At 34.3% G+C, this 18,898-nt stretch overlaps 1 protein-coding gene across 5 annotated transcripts in view; it reads left to right on the top strand.

Annotated features, from left to right (window-relative positions):
- Positions 1–18,898, top strand: part of NOL4 (nucleolar protein 4) — a 347,913-nt gene that overhangs the window by 125,891 nt on the left and 203,124 nt on the right. For all 5 annotated transcript variants that reach the window (XM_063077008.1, XM_063077007.1, XM_063077005.1 and 2 more), the window contains one exon: positions 10,484–10,616. In XM_063077008.1, coding sequence (XP_062933078.1) covers positions 10,484–10,616 — 133 coding nt within the window. The remainder of the gene's footprint in view (positions 1–10,483; positions 10,617–18,898) is intronic.

Below are 18,898 nucleotides of genomic sequence, written 5' to 3'. Positions count from 1 at the left end.
AATTTGACAGCTTAACACACAATGATTTATTATTTTTCGTTATTCTGTGGATTAAGAAGTCAGATAGGACTTACCAAGGTATTTCTTTTGTTACTCATGGCCTAAACTAGCACCACTTCCTCAGTTACACTCAAGTCGCAGCTGGACTGGGCTTCATGGTCAAAGACAGCTTCACTTAAATTTGTGGCTTCTTGATGCTCCTTTAATGACCTCTCTCTACAAGTGGCTAGCTGGAGCCTCAGTGCAGTAATCTTAGGGTAGTCAGATTTCTTATATGGCACCTGGCTTCTAAGAGACAGGAAGCAGGAGCTCCCTGGTCGTCTGTGACTGGCATAGCATCACTCATGCCACACTCTACTGGCCAAAGCAAATAACAAAGCCAGCTCATTTCAAGGAGAGGGAAAATAGATTCTGCCTCTTGATCTGAGCAGTGGCACCCACGTGCAGGGAGGGAAAGGATTGATGGCAGCCATCCTTGGAAACTATCCACTACAATGGCCAATAACCATAAAAAAAAATACTTACCTTCTGATATTAGCCAGAACAAATGTTTAATGAATTAATTTGTTATGTGGGAATTACCACATCAAGAAAGACTTTACAAAATACTGTATCTAAAGTAAGATCAATTGACTCTTATAAATTGTTAGTGAGAATCTAAACTGGAACAAACTTTCTGGGGGAGAGTTTGACAATAATTCTTAAAAACTTTTAAAAGATATTTATATGCTTTGACTAGAATTTTATACTAGTGAATTTGATGTACGAAACAATTTATATATCAGGATGCTTACTGCATTGCTAATAGTGAATGACTGAGTATATTTTCAAGATCTAACAATGAGAGATTGTCAAATCTGCACTGCCCAGTATGATAGTCACTAGCCACATGTATATGTTTAAATTTAATAGAAAATTAATTAAAATTAACTAAAACTAAAAATTCAGTTCTTAAGTCACACTAGCCACATTTCAAGTGCTGAATAGCCATGTGTGGCTAGTTGCTATCCTACTGAATAGCAAATGTGATAGAGCAATTCCATCATTGTAGAATATTTTCTTGAACAGCACTGGGCAAATAACCAGCATTAGAGACACCTGGGGAGCTTATCGAACATGTTGCAGGATCCCCATCCCCAAAGATTCTAATTCTAGGTCTGATATGTGGAACACTCATGCACACTAAGGTTTGAGGTGGTGCACCTCATATAAATGCCAGTAATACAGGCTTTAATTTGACTTGAGCATAATATTGAAAACAAAAACAAAAACAAAAAACTACAGAAAGAAGAGATTGGTGGGAGTGGTTTTCAAGGAGTTTTATAGGAAACACTAGATGCTTGATTGAGTAGCTTATACATTATTTGGTAGACAATGGATATGGCTGCAAATTTATGAGCAGAGAAGTGGTATGTTCATAAATGGAAAGATTAATTTGGCAGTAGTTGAGAGGCAGAACTGGTGGGGGAGAAATTGGTGGGGGTGGGCTAACTAGGAAACTATTATTATATAATTCAGGATATGGGAAAATAAAACTGAACCAATTAAGACAATAGTGGTGGATATCAGGAGGTGTATGGCGGAGACTCTTTAGAGGCCATATCTGGAGCTTGGAAACTAACATGATATATGGAGCAGATCAGGGGTCTCTATTTCAAGCAACTTCTCAAAATAGAAGTAAAAGCTCAATAATGAAGTTTTCTAAAAATAAATAAGTGCCATTATTATTTATTTATTTATTGAAACATAATTGTACGTATCTGTGGGGTACAGCATTGGATATCAATAACTGTGTGCAATATGTGATGTACAAATCAGGATACTTAGTATATTCAACCTTACACATTGTAATCATTTTTATGGCTCTTTACCAATTTCTTACTAACCCTCCCTCCCCTTCCCCCTTTCCCACCTCTGTTGGCCTCAGTTCTATGAAAGGGAAAAGACTGGAAAGAAAATTGCTACAGTAAAATATTTGTTCTGTTTTGTTGTTGTTGTTGTTGTTTGTTTGTTTTTTTAACAAAGTTTCTAATTTTTTTTAAAGTTAAGTTTCAGGGAGGCAGAATTACCATGATAATTGGGAATGGGTTTTGTTATCGTGAGATTTTAGTCACATCAGGAGTAAGCTCGTACTGCATGATATGAGGATTCTCTTCTGGTTATCACACAAAACAAAATAGATACTCATGTAGAGAAATATTTAGATGAATTATCTAAAGATAATCATAAATAAAATAACTACTTAATATTGTATCAATCAATTTTTCTAATTCTTCACCCTTAGAAACCTTCAGTAGTTTTTCCTAGTATCATTAGCATTAACTCTAAGTTGATTTTTATAAAAACCACAATCTTATGTTTTATACATCTTTCCTACCTTTTATAAAATGTAACTATCAGTTAATAATTAAAATACAACTTACAGAATGAATACATGCACTTAGTTTCATTAAAGCTTTTTATAAATGTATGACAATTGATATTCTAATAAGGAATAGAATTGCAAAAAGTGAATTTTATTTCATAGGTAATGATGGAAGAAAGTATTTCAAATATTCTCAATCATTAAGCCACTATAATGATAAATACTTTAAAATAGTGATTTTTTTCTTAAATAATAAAAATACATAACAGTACATTTGATTACATAACCATTTAATCTCTTGCCCAAGTTTTTTCAAAAATTTGCTGACAATAGTGTCATTTATGGTGATAAAATATATATTGATTATTCAAAATGTGTTATTGCAGTTTGTACACCATTTCACAGAACAGGGACTATGACCTGAATCTTTGTGTCTAGCTCTTCTTTAAACATATAATATGCACATATGTTTGCACGTACATATTCCTTTTACATATATGTGCCATAGAAACAATATTATACTAGATTACATGTAATTAGCTTTTGTGGTATATGTAACAAATAATTATAAAGACTATGTTTATGTGTTTATGTGGAACATAGAGCATTTTAGAAACATTGTCGATCACCTTTATCATTATATTTGCATTTATTTTATCTCATTGTATATATTCATGTAAGAAGTGTGAATCTTTTATACTTTAGAATTTATTATATATTCTACATAGCAATATCAAATACTTACATTTTGCTTGTTATCTATCTGACATTGTTCTAGCTCCTTTAAATGTATTATACCCCCTCAATCCTCATATAACTCTATATGAATAACTATTATTCCCATTGTATAGATGAGGAAAATAAGGCACAGAACAGTTAGATCACTTGCTTAAAGTAACACATCTATATCTGGTGTTGAAAGCATTTTACCAATCCTCTGAAAAAATAAAGACATCCAAAAGCCTGGGCCAGTGCGTGCAGAGCAGGGAGACGTCCATCAGGGGAGGCGGAAGCTCTGTAGAGACCACACACCCTGCGGTGCTGCCGAATGACCCAGCAGCCTGGCTGAGTGCATGCCGACCAGAGAGGTGGCTCCCTGGAGAGGCCCAAGAACCGAGGAAACCACACATGCAAGGCACTAGTGACCAACTGAGCAGACACTGAGGTAGCCATACCAAATTGGCAACCCCAGCAACACCCTATCTAGACAATAGTGTCAAACCTGTGGACTGTGAAACCCCTGCCACAATGACTAAACATCAAAGGAAAGATACCAGAAATATGAAAAATCAAGAAATTACATCACCAAAGGGTAATAACTCTCAAGATCTAGATCCTATAGAACAAGAAGCCCTTGAAAAGTTTGACAAGGAATTTCGAGTGATTATTCTAAGGAAACTGAATGAGATACAAGAAAACTCAACTAGACAACATGATGAAATGAGGAGAAGTATACAGGACCTGAAAGAAGAAACGTACAAGGAAATCAATGCCCTGAAAAAAATGTAGCAGAGCTTGCTGAACTGAAGAATTCATTCAGCGAAATAAAAAACACAACAGAGTTTAACCCGCAGGCTTGCAGAAGTAAAAGAGAGAACTTCTGGCCTTGAAGATGGGCTGTTTGAAATAACACAGGCAGATAAATAAAAAAAGAATTAAAGGCATTGAAGAAAATCTGAGAGAGATATCAGACAACCTTAAGCGCTCAAATATCCAAGTCATGGGTATTCCAGAAGGGGAGGAAAAAGGAGATTGCATTGAAAACATATTCAACAAAATAGTGGCAGAAAACTTCCCAGTTATTGGAAAAGTCACAGATCTTCAGATTCAGGAAGCTCAAAGATCCCCAAACATATTCAATCCAAAAACGTCTTCTCCAAGACATGTTATAGTCAAATTGACAAAACTCAAAGACAAAGAGAGAATCTTAAAAGCTGCAAGAGAGAAGCATCAAATCACCTATAAGGGAGCCCCAATCAGACTAACATCAGACTTTTCATCACAAACCCTAAAGACAGAAAGGAATGGGATGATATATTCAAAATACTAAGACAGAGATTGCCAGCCAAGAATACTCTACCCTGCAAGGCTATCCTTCCAAAATGAAGGACAAATAGTATATTTCTCAAACAAACAACAACTGTGGGAGTTCACTACCACATGACCAGGCTTACAAGAAATTCTCAAGGGAGTACTGGGTTTGGTACATGAAAAACAACTACCACTGCCGTAAAATCCCAAGAAAAATCAAAACCCACTAATATAATAAAAATAACATCTATGAAGAGAAAACAAACAAACAAAAGGCTATCTACAACCTGAGTAACAAACAAATACAGAAAACAAACAGTAAATCAGAAAGAAAGGAACAAAAGACACTTAAGACATCCAAACAAAAATCAATAAAATGCTAGGATTAAATCAACACATTTCAATAACAACTCTTAATGTAAAAGGATTATTTCCCCAATCAAAAGATACAGACTGGCTGACTGGATTAAAAAGGAGGACCCAACTATATGCTGCCTTCAAGAGACCCACCTCACCCATAAAGACACATAGACTAAGAGTGAAAGGATGGAAAAAGATTTACCATGCAAACAGAAATGAAAAACCAGCTGGAATAGCTATTCTTATATCTGATAAAATAGACTTTAAACTAAAAACGATAGAAAGAGATAATGAGGGCCAATACATAATGATAAAAGGATTGATCCATCAAGAAGACATAACAATCATAAATATATGCACACCCAACATGGGAACAGCCAGATTTATAAAACAAACTCTATTAGACCTAAAGAAGGAAATAGACAATAATACCATAGTAGAAGGGGACCTGAACACCCCACTGTCAATATTGGACAGATCATCTGTCTAGGCAAAGAATCAGCAGAGAAACACAAGATCTAAACTACATACTAGACCAATTGGACTTGGCAGATATCTACAGAACATTCCATCCAACAACCTCAGGATATTCATTCTTCTCATCAGCACCTGGATCATTCTCCAAGATAGATCACATATTAGGTCACAAATCAAGTCTCAGCAAATTCAAAAAGATTGGAATTATCCCCTGTATTTTCTCAGACCACAATGTATTAAAATTTGAAATCAATAACAAATGAAATTCTGGAAACTATACAAACACATGGAAATTAAACAGCATTGTACTTAATGACATATGAGTCCAAGAAGAAATCAAACAGGAAATCAAAAAATTTATTGAAACTAATAAAAATAATGATACATCATACCAAAACCTGTGGGATACTGCAAAATCAGTACTAAGGGGGAAATTTATCACATTAAATGCTTACTTTAGAAGGATGGAAAGATGGCAAGTGAACAACCTAACACTTCGCCTTAAAGAACTAAAAAAACAAGAACAATCCAAACCCAAAGTCAGCAGATGGAAGGAAATCATTAATATCAGAGCAGAACTGAATGAAATTGAAACCCCCCCAAAATACAAAAGATCAATAAATCAAAAAGTTGGTTTTTCGAAAAAATAAATAAAATTGACAAACCATTAGCACAGCTAAGTAAAAAAAGAAGAGAGAAGATCTAAATAACACAAATTAGAAATGAAAAAGGTGATATTACAACTGATACATCTGAAATACAAGGAATCATTTGAGACTACTATAAACAACTATATTCCAACAAATTTGAAAATCTGGAGGAAATGAATGAATTTCTGGACACACATAAGATCCCAAAACTGAGCCAAGATATAGAAAATCTGAACAGTCCAATAAAAATAAAGGAGATTGAAGCTGTTATCAGAAGACTCCCAACAAAGAAAAGCCCAGGACCAGATGGATTCACAGCAGAATTTTACCAAACATTCAAGGAGGAATTGACACCAGTTCTTTACAAACTATTCCAAAAGTTTGAAACAGAGGCAAATCTCCCAAACATTCTATGAAGCAAACATCATCCTGATACCCAAACCAGGTAAAGATACAACTAAAAAAGAAAACTACAGGCCGATATCCTTGATGAATATAGATGCAAAAATACTCAATAAAATACTCACTAACAGAATACAGCAACACATACGTAAAATTTTTCAACACGATCAAGTGGGATTCATCACAGGGATTCGAGGTTTGTTAAACATACGCAATCAATAAATGTGATACACCATATTAATAAAATCAAACACAAGGACCATATGGTCATCTCTACAGATACTGAAAAAGCGTTTGCTAAAATTCAACATTCATTCATGACAAAGACCCTCTCTAAGTTATGTATAGATGGAAAGTATATCAACATAATTAAAGCCATATATGATAAACCCACTGCCAATATCATCCTGAATGGGGAAAAGCTGAAAGCTTTTCCTTTAAGAACAGGAACTACACAAGGATGCCCACTCTCACCACTCCTATTCAACATAGTGTTGGAAGTACTAGCCAGAGCGACCAGAGAAGAGAAGAAAATAAAGGGCATCCAGATTGGAGAAGATGAAGTCAAACTGTCCCTGTTTGCAGATGACCTGATCCTATATATCGAACAGCCTAAAGCCTCTACAAAAAAACTCTTGGAATTGATAAATGAATTCAGCAAAGTAGCAGGATACAAAATCAACACATGAAAATCAGTAGCATTTCTATTCTCCAATAGTGAACATGCAGAAAGAGAAATCAAGAAAGCTTGCCCATTTACAATAGCCACCAAAAAAATAAAATACTTAGGAATTGAGTTAACCAAGGATGTGAAAAATCTCTATAATGAGAACTATAAACCCCTGCTGAGAGAAATTAGAGAGGATATAAGAAGATGGAAAGATATCCCATGCTCTTGGATTGACATTGTGAAAATGTCCATACTACCCAAAGTGATATACAAATTCAATGCAATCCCCATCAAAATTCCAATGACATTTTTCTCAGAAATGTAAAAAACTATCCAGACATTTATATGGAATAACAAAAGACCACGCATAGCCAAAGCAACGCAGAGCAAAGAAAAAAAAAAAAGCTGGAGGCATAACACTACCTGAGTTTAAACTATACTACAAAGCTATAATAGCCAAAACAGCATGGCACTGGCATAAAAAAAGACACACTGCTCAATGGATTATAATAGAGAATCCAGAAATCAACCCACACACCTACAGCCATCTGATCTTTGACAAAGGCACCAAGTATATACACTGGGGAAGAGACTGCCTCTTCAGCCAATGGTGCTGGGATTACTGTATATCAATATGCAGGAGAATGAAACTAGACCTATACCTTTCACCATATACTAAAGTCAACTCAAAATGGATTAAATAATTAAATATACACCCTGAAACAATAAAACTTCTTAAAGAAAACATAGGAAAAATACTTCAGGAAGTAGGGCTGGACACAGACTTCATGAATACAACCCCAAAACATAGGCAACCAAAGGAAAAATAAACAAATGGGATTATATCAAACTAAAAAGCTTCTGCACAGCAAAAGAAACAATTAACAGAGTTAAAAGACAACCAACAGAGTGGGAGAAAATATTTGCAAAATATACATCTGACAAAGGATTAATATCCAGAATATATAAGGAACTCAAAGAACTTTACAAGAAAAAAACAAGCAACCCAATTAAAAAATGGGCAAAAGAGCTGAATAGGCATTTCTCAAAGGAAGATATATGAATAGTCAACAGACATATGAAAAAATACTCAACATCACTCAGCATTCAGGAAATGCAAATCAAAACCACACTGAGATACAATCTCACCCCCGTTAGGATGGCTAATATCCAAAAGACTATGAACAATAAATGCTGGCGAGGTTGCGGAGAAAAAGGAACTCTCACATATTCTTGGTGGGACTTCAAAATGGTGCAGCCTCATTGGAAAATGGCATGGAGGTTCCTCAAACAATTGCAGATAGATCTACCATATGACCCAGCCATCCCACTGCTGGGAATATACCCATACGAATGGAAATCTTCAAGTCAAAAGTATACCTATTCCCCAATGTTCATTGCAGCGCTCTTTACAATAGCTAAGAGTTGGAACCAGCCCAAATGTCCATCATCAGATGAATGGATACAGAAAATATGGTATATCTACACAATGGAATACTACTCAGCTATACAAAAGAATGAAATACGGCCATTTGCAATGACATGGATGGACCTAGAGAGAATTATATGAAGTGAAACAAGTCAGGCACAGAAGGTGAAATATCACATATTCTCACTTATTTGTGGGAGTTAAAAATAAATAAATAAATAAACAAAAATAAACGGGGGGGTGGATGGAAGAAGACATAACAATTACAATTCCTTGAAGTTGATATGACAAGTGAACAGAAAGGACATTTTTGGGAGGGAGGGGGGCGAGGGAGCAGGAGGAATGTTTCGGTAATTGGCCACAATAATCAACCACATTGTATACTGACAAAATAAAATAAAATTTGGAAGAAAAAAAAAAGTATCACATCTAATAAGTGGCAGAGTAAGGATATGAGTCTAGGAAATCTGAGAATGTCCTCTAAAATACTATGATATCACAGACACTATATATAGTGTATGTAATAAACATCTATGTTATCTATCTATGTGTGTGTATATATGTATGTACGTATATGGTGCACACTGATAACACTGAAGTTCACATTGAATTCTCTTTTCTCTCTCTCTTCTTAATATATATTTATTTCAGATGCTTTGGATTTTCTTAGCATTTAGTATTGGAGAAAACATAGTATAATGAGAGAATGAGGACATGCCACCAGGAGTCTATGTAGCTGATTGCCCAGAGTTCTCAAAGGGTGGCATTTCCTTGCTGAATTAATGAAGAGCCAGTGCTACTCAGTATACTCAGACACGATCAGACCTTTGGTAAGGGAAGGACACCAAAATCACCTGGTTCTGACTTATGGATCAGAACGCCAATTTGTTAGTCTACCAGAATGCTCCTGTCCCCTAACCATAGCAACTTCTTTGCTGAATCCAAGATGTCATTTATGAAACCAAGGTAACACGTCCTATTTGAAGAAGCTGTTTCCTTGAGCCTGGGTAAATTCATATGAATCCCAGTTCTGGTATACAATAGTGGAGGAAATTATTTACCTTCTCTGTGCCTATTTCTTCATCTGTGAAATTGGATGAATACTAATACCTAACTCATATGTTGTGATGAAGATTAAGTGTGTGAACATACATAAAGGACACTGTCTGCAGCGTAAGTAGCAGCAATATTACTACTGTACTGCTTATTATATTAGTGTTAAACTCTCAGATCAAACATTTAAAAATTAAAGTCAAACCTAGTGATTTTGATTAAACATTTACATTTTGCACAGGTTTTTCAGGCCTTCCTGCCTACATATGCATACCATTTGTCCAAAAATCAGTTCTCAAAAAGGAGTTTGCTTCAATGGAATGACTGCAGCAAAGGACCCTAGATTAAGTTAATATTTGACAGGTTTTGATGAATTAGCCATTTGGAAAACTTGTCTTTTGGTAATTTAGCTTTTTTGTGAACTGACTTTTAGTAAGTGGATCTTGCACAATTTTTCCTAGAACTTTTTGTGGTTGCAGTGCCATTTATATTCACTCGTAAGGGGAAAAGGGTGTACCAAGATGAACTTGCTCTCCATCAAATGTGGACATTGACTCTAGACATGGAAGTTTGTCTGTTATTAGAATCTATCCTATTTGCCAGTGAAAGTTTTTATGGAGGCTTCCTTCTTGCATTCTAACAGTTTTGCTTATAATTTTTTATGAAGTCACTTAGTTTTTGATCAAAACATGTATTTCTCTTTATGTTATATTTTACAATTGACTCTTAGGTTTTTACTAAAAACTCCATTCTTTCATTATTGAGGCTAATTCCAAAACTACATTCACCCTAAACATATCATCTCTCTTTTAAAATCTGTTTGTACATATATATAATTGTTTGGATATTTGCAAGTCTTGAAATTCCTTGAAGGGAGAAATTATTCCATTATTTGTTATTTCAAGCATCTATTAGTAACATCTTTTACCGACTTCTGTAAAAAGCTTATTTACTGGCTAAACTCTAATTGTCCCTATTGATAAAATGGTCATTATTCGAATGCATTGTATTTTATGATGCTTGATGATATTTTAAATTATTTTCAGGATGAAAGTTCAATAGAAAGTGATGAATTTGATATGAGTGATTCAACACGGATGTCCGCTGTGAACTCTGATCTTAGCTCCAATCTTGAGGAAAGAATGCCGAGTCCGCAGACTCTTCCTGGCCAGCAAGATGGTAAGCCTTTCAAACTGAACAAATTAACAAATAAACAAAACAACAAAAACCAAGTCAGAATCTATTAAAACAACAGCCACCTTTGAACTCTTGTGTTCATGTCTTATCTGTTTCTATGGGGACTTGTCTCTGTGCACTCAGTTTCTATCATCCATTTCATTATTTTTGGATTCAAGTACTTTGTTCAAAACTAAGTCATTAGACTGATTTACTAACAGGTATAATTTACAAAATCCACGCTTATTCGTGTTTTTCTCTCTCGACTTAAAATATGTGTTATTTCAACGCAGTTTGGGTTTCTGTGATAATGTTTTCCAGCTTTGGTTACCTGGGCCATTGTTCTTCTAACTGAATTAAGAACGTAAAGGTGATCAAAAGATTCATTTGGGTGTTTTTCTTTTATCTAAAAGACAAGTTGTAGCTAAAAAGCATGGGACATCGAAGGACAATTTACCAGAATGATTTTGCTGAGTCAGATAGTATTTCGTTGTGATTTTGAGCTGCTTTATAGAGCTGTTAAGGAAAGAAAGAGCATGACCTCTTACTCCTGGGTCCAGTGAAGATTCTTGAATCATCCCACTGTTGTTGATAGGAAGAAGGCTGGATATGTTGAGAAAGTAGACGTGGTTGTTACCACTTTAGGCCTAGTATTTTCCGTGATCTTTGAAAACTATCTTTGTAGACATTTGTCTTTGAAAGTATCAAATTCTGTATGCCAGGAAATGCGTCTTATTTGGGTAATTGCTGATAAAAATTGAGTTATAAATAGAAGGAAATTGGCCAATTTTATTCAAAATTAGTTTATTATTCCTGTAATTAAAACAAGTTTACATAAACTTTTTGACTGTATAGTTTTGTGCCTACATCTGTAGATAGGGAAAATAAAATCTTTTCTGACTTTCTCTGACACTTGCTATTAAAAATTGGTGGCAAAATATTTCTGTATTTCTATCTGTTATTTGTGTTCTGTTTTTGTTAATAAGGCTTAAGAAATCCCTAGTTTTGAGTACACAAAATGTCCCAAAAGGGGGAGAATATTCTTTTTCTTTTTTTGTATGAGTCCAAATGAGGTCGGTATTCTTGTTGGCACGAGTTATGAAAACAGGAGGAGTTCACTGATTATCCGTGACTTTTAGATCATATCTTACTTGTTACACAGGAGAATAGCTATTGCAGCAGAAAGGACATTTATTTGGAAATACCCTTTTCTTCTAAAACATGAGTAGATACTCCTCAGATTTTTTTTTTTAATTGCCATGATATGATACCAGGATCATAGAAAAACTGAAATATTCTTAATAATATATATTATTCTATTCATTTATTTGTTTATGTATTTTACCTGTTTATATCCCCATCCTTTTTTTCTTTTTGATTTTTTAATTGAAATAATAATTATATACAGTGAAATGGACAGATTTTAAGTTCATAATTCAGTCAGTATTGAAAACATACTACCTGTGTAATCACCTCAGTCAAGTTACAGTAAGTTTCCATTACCTCAGAAGGTTTCTTCTTGTGCTTTCCAATCAATTCCTACCCCCAGGAGACAACCAGTTTTCTGATTTATGTTACCATATATTAGTTTGTCTGTTCATGAATTGTAGATAAATGGAATCGTACTGTTTACTCCTTTTTTTATTCAAAATATTTTAACATTTACTTGTACACATTTGTGGGATACAGTGTCTTGTTTCAATGCATGCATATACTGCACAATGATTCACTTAGGGTAGATATCATAGTTTTGTACCTGTCAGTCCACCACTTTTCCTTCCCCCACCCCCTTGCCTCTGGTAACCATTATTCCACTCTCTACTTCTATGAGAAACACTTTTTTTTTTTTTAGATTGCACTTATGAGTGATATCATACAGTATTTGTCTTTTTGTGCCTGACTTACTTCACTTAACATGATGGTTTGTAGTTCTATGAATGTTGTTGCAAATGATGTGATATCTTTTTTAAAAAAAATACTAAGTAGTATTCTATTGTGTATATATACCACAGTTTCTTTTATCCATTCATCTGTTGATAGGCTTTTAGATTGATTCCATCTCTTGGCTATTGTGAATAGGACTTTGATGAACATGGGAGTGCAGGGGTCTTTCTGATATACTGATTTCACTTCCTTTGGGTATATACCCATTCGTGAGATAGCTGCATCAAAAGGCAGATCAATTTTTAGTTCTTTGAGGAAACTCCATACTGTTTTCCACAGTGGCTGTACAAATTTACACTCCCATCAGCAATATAGGAGAGTTTGTTTTTCTCTGCATCCTCACCAGCATTTGTTAATTTTTGCCTTGTTGATGATAGCCATTCTATCTGGAGTGAGATTCTCATTGTGGTATTAATTTGCATTTCTCTGATGATTAGTGATGTTGAGCATTTTTTTCATGTGCCTATTGGCCATTTGTATCTCTTTTTTTGAGAAATGTCTGTTCAAGTACTTTGCCCATTTTTGAATTGGGTTATTTGGTTTTTTTTTTTTTTGCTGTTGAGTTCTTTGAGTTCCTTATGTATTCTGGATAGTAGCCCCTTGTCTGATATGTAGTCTGCAAACCCTTTCTATCATTCTGCAGGTTATCTCTCCACTTTGCTGACAATGTCTGTTGCTGTGCAGTTTTTTAGTTTGATGTAGTACCTTTTATGTATTGTTGCTTTAGTTGCCTGTGTCTCTCTCAAAAAAGCACTGCCCACTCCCATTTTGAGTAGCATTTCCTCTATGTTTTCTTCTAGTAGTTTCACAGTCTGGGGTCTTAAATTTAGGTTTTTGATCCATTTTGAGTTGATTTTTGTGTACATGAGAGATAGAGGTCTAATTTCAATCTTCTGTATGTGGATATCTAGTATTCCCAGCACCATTTATTAAAGACACTGTTCTTTCCCCATTGCATATTTTTGGCACTTTTGTTGAAATCAGTTGGCTGTAGGTGTGTGTGTTTATTTTGGGGCTCTCTATTCTATTCCGTTTGGTCAATTTGTCTGTTTTTATGCCAGTACCGTGCTGTTTTGGTTACTTTAGATTTATTGTATATTTTGAAATCTGTTTTTAATCTATAATTTTGGAGAATAACTGGATAACTGGAGGATGTCTCATGAAATTTCATTTTCTTGATTGGAGTTGCCAGTTGTGGATCTTTGGCTAGGGCACAGTTGATGTGATATAAATCTGTATCTTTAATAAAGTGCAGTGGAATTACTTCAAATAATACTTACTTTTAGGGGAAAAACTTTCTCATAATATGAAGCTGTATGCTTCAATGGTGAGGACATATCCAGTTATTCCTTCTCCAACCTAGGTCAAACCCTTCCTTTATGTGTTAGATGAGCTTTCCTCATACTTCTCATTGAATTTTCTCTTGCAATTATTGCTCTTCCTCCTGCACCAGAGATTGTCCCCACCCTGCTGGATTGTTAGTATCAGCATACAAAGATGATATAATAAATACACTGTGTAAAAAGCCTCTGTTGATGATTTCTTAGTCTGTGTTGCTGTAACAAAATACCTGAGAATGGATAATTTATAAAGAACAAATTCATTTCTGGTAGTTCTGGAGGCTGGAAGTCCAAGATCTAGGCATCAACAGGTTCAGGGTCTGGTGAGAGCTGGTCTCTGCTTTCAAGGTGGCACCTTGTTACTACATCCTCTGGAGGAGAGGAACACTGTGTCCTCACATGGCAGAAGGGATGGAAAGGGCAAAAAAGGGGCAAACTCCATCTGTCATGCTCTTTTATAAGGACACCTAAACACCCAATCCTATTCACGAGGATAGAGCCCTTATGGCTCAACCACCTCCTAAATGCCACACTTCTTAATGCTGTTGTATTGGGACATAAATTTTGGAGGGGACAAAAACATTCAAGCTACAGCAGAACTCATGCGCCCCTCCATTCATTGTGCCATTTCTCTGCACCCCTACAAGACATTTTACGCTGAAACTCGTTGAAAGGGTTATCTCATCATTTCTACTTCTTTATCTCTGCTCTTTGTGGCTCATCTCATGCAGGCTCTCATCCGAGTCATGCCAACTCACCTGTTCTTGTGAAAATCACCAGCAGACTTCCTGTTTTCTTATTAATCAGTCAACCTTAGCCCTCATCTCCCTCAACAGAATGTTTAAGGACAACACTCCCTTTGTTTCTTTGTCTTTCTTTCTCAGTCTTCTCTTTGGGCTCCTTTTTTTAATATTCCATTCTATAGATGTTGGGGCATAGTAAATTCTTTCTTACTCTCACTCCCTAGGAGACCACATCCAATTATGTTGCTTTCTGTATTATCTGTACCCAGATGTATCTGAAATTTACTTTTCCAACCCCTGGCATCTTTCCTGAGCTCAGGACTCTCTCCCCTTATCTATTTCCTAGTTGTTAATATTCTTCAGAGGACGTACCACTGTATAAAACTACATTATTTCTCTCACTTAGTGGCTGTTTCTCTTCTAGAATGCAAATACCATATTAATTAATGAGTCATCTTATTCTTTTAGTTTTTCTTTTGTTTGCTTCATTTCAGATAGTTCTTAAATGTTCCATTATTTAAATGATTAAAATATAACTTTTCACCATAATTATAATTTGTAACATAGATTTTACATATTTTCTTCTTTCTTTTTTTCCTGTCCTTCCCTCTGACAATGGTACTCTCCTAGGCACCCTATATTAACAACACATTGTATAATTTCTTATTTTTCTCTGTACACACACACACACATATATGCACATACTCAGAAGATCATTGTTTTATAAAAATAGGATCATGTTATTTATGATGTTCTATTTATGATGTGCTGTATCTTGCTTTACTCATTGAACATTACCTTTCTTTTGGAACTTCCTATATGGTGAGAGATGTGTATGTGTGTGTGTGTGTGTGTGTGTGTGTATACACACATATATATAAATATAAGTGAGCAAAAAAAGGCATATTTCCTACCTTCATATAACACACAATCTAGAGGAACAAAATTATATAAAATACCACTCAGTTTTGGTTACAGTTCATCTAACCAATGTGGGAAAATTCCTGTTTCTGTAAAAATAAAAATTTATAGTAGTAAAACTGGTGTTTATGTCTATCTTTTTAAAATTAGTGGGGACTCTGGGTGCAAGGCCTGTTGGCCTGGGGATACTGCTTTCTCATGGATGGTGTACATTAATCTTTGGGAGTGGTCAGAAGTTAAGAATTTAGATGTAACAAATCCAATTTTGAGTGAGCACTCCAATGTGGTCTCAGTCTAGAGTGGTATAGGCAAGGGTTTCTCACCCTTGCAGTATTGAGACATAACTCTTTTGTGAGAGGGTGTCCTGTGCACTGTAGGGTTTTTGACAGCTTCCTGGCCTTTACCTATGACATGTTAGTAGCACCATTCCCCCCAAATTGTGACAACTAAAAATGTCTTCAGACATTGCAAATGTTTAGGGGGCAAAATCACCTAAAGTTGATAACATCCAGTATAAGCAGGTAAGAAGAGTTTGTGTTAAGAAGCTAGTATGATGGAAACTGAAGAAATACACTGTGGAGAAGTTTACAAGTGGAGGTTGGAGAACAGTCAGGGAAATGCTATTCAACTGACTTTCTGCTGTGATGGAAATGTTTTATAACTGCACTGTCCAATATGGTAGTCACTATCTATGTTGTAATTATTGAGTAATTGAAATGTGGCTACTGTGACAGAGGAACTTATTTTAGTTTTAATTTTATTTAATTTTAATTAATATCAATTTAAATTTAAATATCTGTGTGACTTGTGACTACTGTATCAGACAGTGTAGATATAGAGCATTAATTTATTTTGACTGGGTGGTTAAATTTCTTTCTTTGCAGCTATGGATTGAATGTGTCCAAAGTCTTTAGAGAAATTGTAGGAGAATCTCCTACTTTAATAGTTGGCTGAAACTCCAGTTTAATATATATCTAAAACCTGAACAATACAAAATTTTTAAAGTTAAAATATTCTATTTCTTTAACATTAAGTAATTAATTTAAGATAATATTTAAAGAAATTGAAGTAGGTATTTTTATTTTTATAATTCCTTCCTAGTAATTGTAACACAGGTAGGTGTAATACTGTCTTTATTGGGTACCATACAAGATGGAAAGTAAAAAAAAAAACTTTGTTTTTTCAGTTTTCATTTTACTAAAATTATGGAAGTTTTGAAATCATTCTTAAAGTACCAAGGGAAAAAATATAAAATGATTATCATTTTGGAGACATATTTATATTATGCATATTGAGAAAAGGGAGAAAAAGAAGGGAAATGTCTTGCTTCAGGCTGGATAATTAGATAAAAGTCAAGAAGACACAAACCAGAATGAAGAATTTCTAACTGGAAGAATGCTTCAAGATTAACATATAATATTCAGCTTCTTTTGTTTAAGTTAATGATGTTTTCCTAACTCAATAAAAACATAAAGGTAAAAAGTGCATAGAAACTGAAACTTTGCATAGGAAGTATTTTACTCTCACTTTTGAGTTTGAGGAAACTATGCTAAGCTGCTAAAAGAATTTTTTACAGACTTAAAAAAATGCCTTTGAGTTCAAATCATTTAAAGGCCATATGTACATTTGATTTACTCATAAAAGTATATGAGGTCCTTGAAGGTGTTGTGGAATATAAAGAGCTCATTACTAAGGGAGCTTTGCTATGCAATGGCTGTGGTTCACAGAATTCTAAAAAGTAACCCCAGACTTAACAGCCAAAGGCATCCTGTATTCAAATACACACCAGTTTGTGAGTGTCCTTCTCATTCTGCCATTCATTTAAGTGGATTAGAATTAGAAATTTTATCACCTAAGCTTCTGCCTTTGAATCTCAAACTCTAGAAATTTGTAAGACCATGAATTAGCTCTGAAAAATATTCCCTTTTTAATTAATTATTTATTATGAATTTGTACCTTCCAAAAACAGCTGATTTATTTGTCATTTGTTGTCTGAAGTTATTTGTTAAAGGATATCTGGCAAAGGAAAAGTGTCAAATTTAGAAACAGATGAAATTTCAGTTCAAAATAAACATTGAGCTTCATTTGATAGAGGGATACTTTTCTAAGAACCATTTTAATTGCTTTTCTGAGTTTATTCTGTATTGTAAGCTATTAATATTTTTGTAAGTCAATATTTGTGATTTATTGAACTCAAAAAGATTATTAGGTATCAGTAACGGACTTTTGTATTTTCCAATTACAACAAATTATATGTTTTTCTTTTTGCCTTTTAAAAAAAGATATTAGGAATACAAAGGGAATTTGAGCATATCTTAAATTCTTAGCACGTCAACTTAATCAGCTTTAAAAGTAAGGTCTTACAATAGGAAAAAGGTATACATTTCTTTTTAGACCTCATTTTCTATTATTTTGGTCATGATATCACAGAATGTATTGCTCTTAGGAAAGCATGGTTAATGTCCACTGATTGTGATATGTCAGTTGACTCAGTGGAGTAACAGAAATTTTTTAAAAGTTTTTTTGCAGTGTTTAGTACTTCATTATTGAATCAGTGCCTTGTTTATACATTGAAGTCTTAACAGTGTCTGTGTGCCACGCGAAGTGATGTGGAAATGTCTAGAAAGTATGACAAAAGAGGAAGAAGAACTTGTGAGTTGAGTTCTCTTAAAAAACTGGTTCATCAACACTCATTTCATCTTCTACCTAGGATGGACTTTAAAAAATATACTTAAGGGAAATTTTTCATTCAGAGATGTATTTGATAATTCTATCAGTATTTAGAAATGTATAGCTTATTTGCCAGAATTTGGAAGTCTCCCCCTTTTCTCATAGTGTTTGTGTTATAGAAATGTTTTGATAAGATTCAATTGGTCATGGTCAGGCTATTTTTGATAAGCAGAAAAAAAATGAGGTGGAATTCAGTGGCTAAACTGTATACAAGTATTTAACTATACCATGTATATATATATATATATACATACACACACGTATATATTCTAATCTTATATAATTGTGGTTAATTATAGCAAATTTTGAAGACCTTTAGTTTTTATTTCACTGCTAAGAATAGGAAATTTTTAAATTATAAATATCAGTTTTGTAAAAACTAAATAATAGTTAAATTATTATATTAAATAATATGTTATAAATATATTCTAAGTAAATTAAATAATAGGTTAATATTCTGCATTCTAATAATTTGACTGCTTACCTTTGAATAAGATCACAATTTTTCTTTAAAAGTGTTATGGCTCTCAGGGTCAAAAAATCAGAAGTCAGTGCCCAAAACTTAGAAAGAAACATGTCTGGGCCTTCCCCGTGGCTCACTCGGGAG

The sequence above is a fragment of the Cynocephalus volans genome, chromosome 13 (genome assembly GCF_027409185.1).
Source record: "Cynocephalus volans isolate mCynVol1 chromosome 13, mCynVol1.pri, whole genome shotgun sequence".
Taxonomy (NCBI): Eukaryota; Metazoa; Chordata; class Mammalia; order Dermoptera; family Cynocephalidae; genus Cynocephalus; species Cynocephalus volans.
Note: the sequence above shows the minus strand (reverse complement) of the source record. Positions and strands in the feature narration are given on the sequence as shown.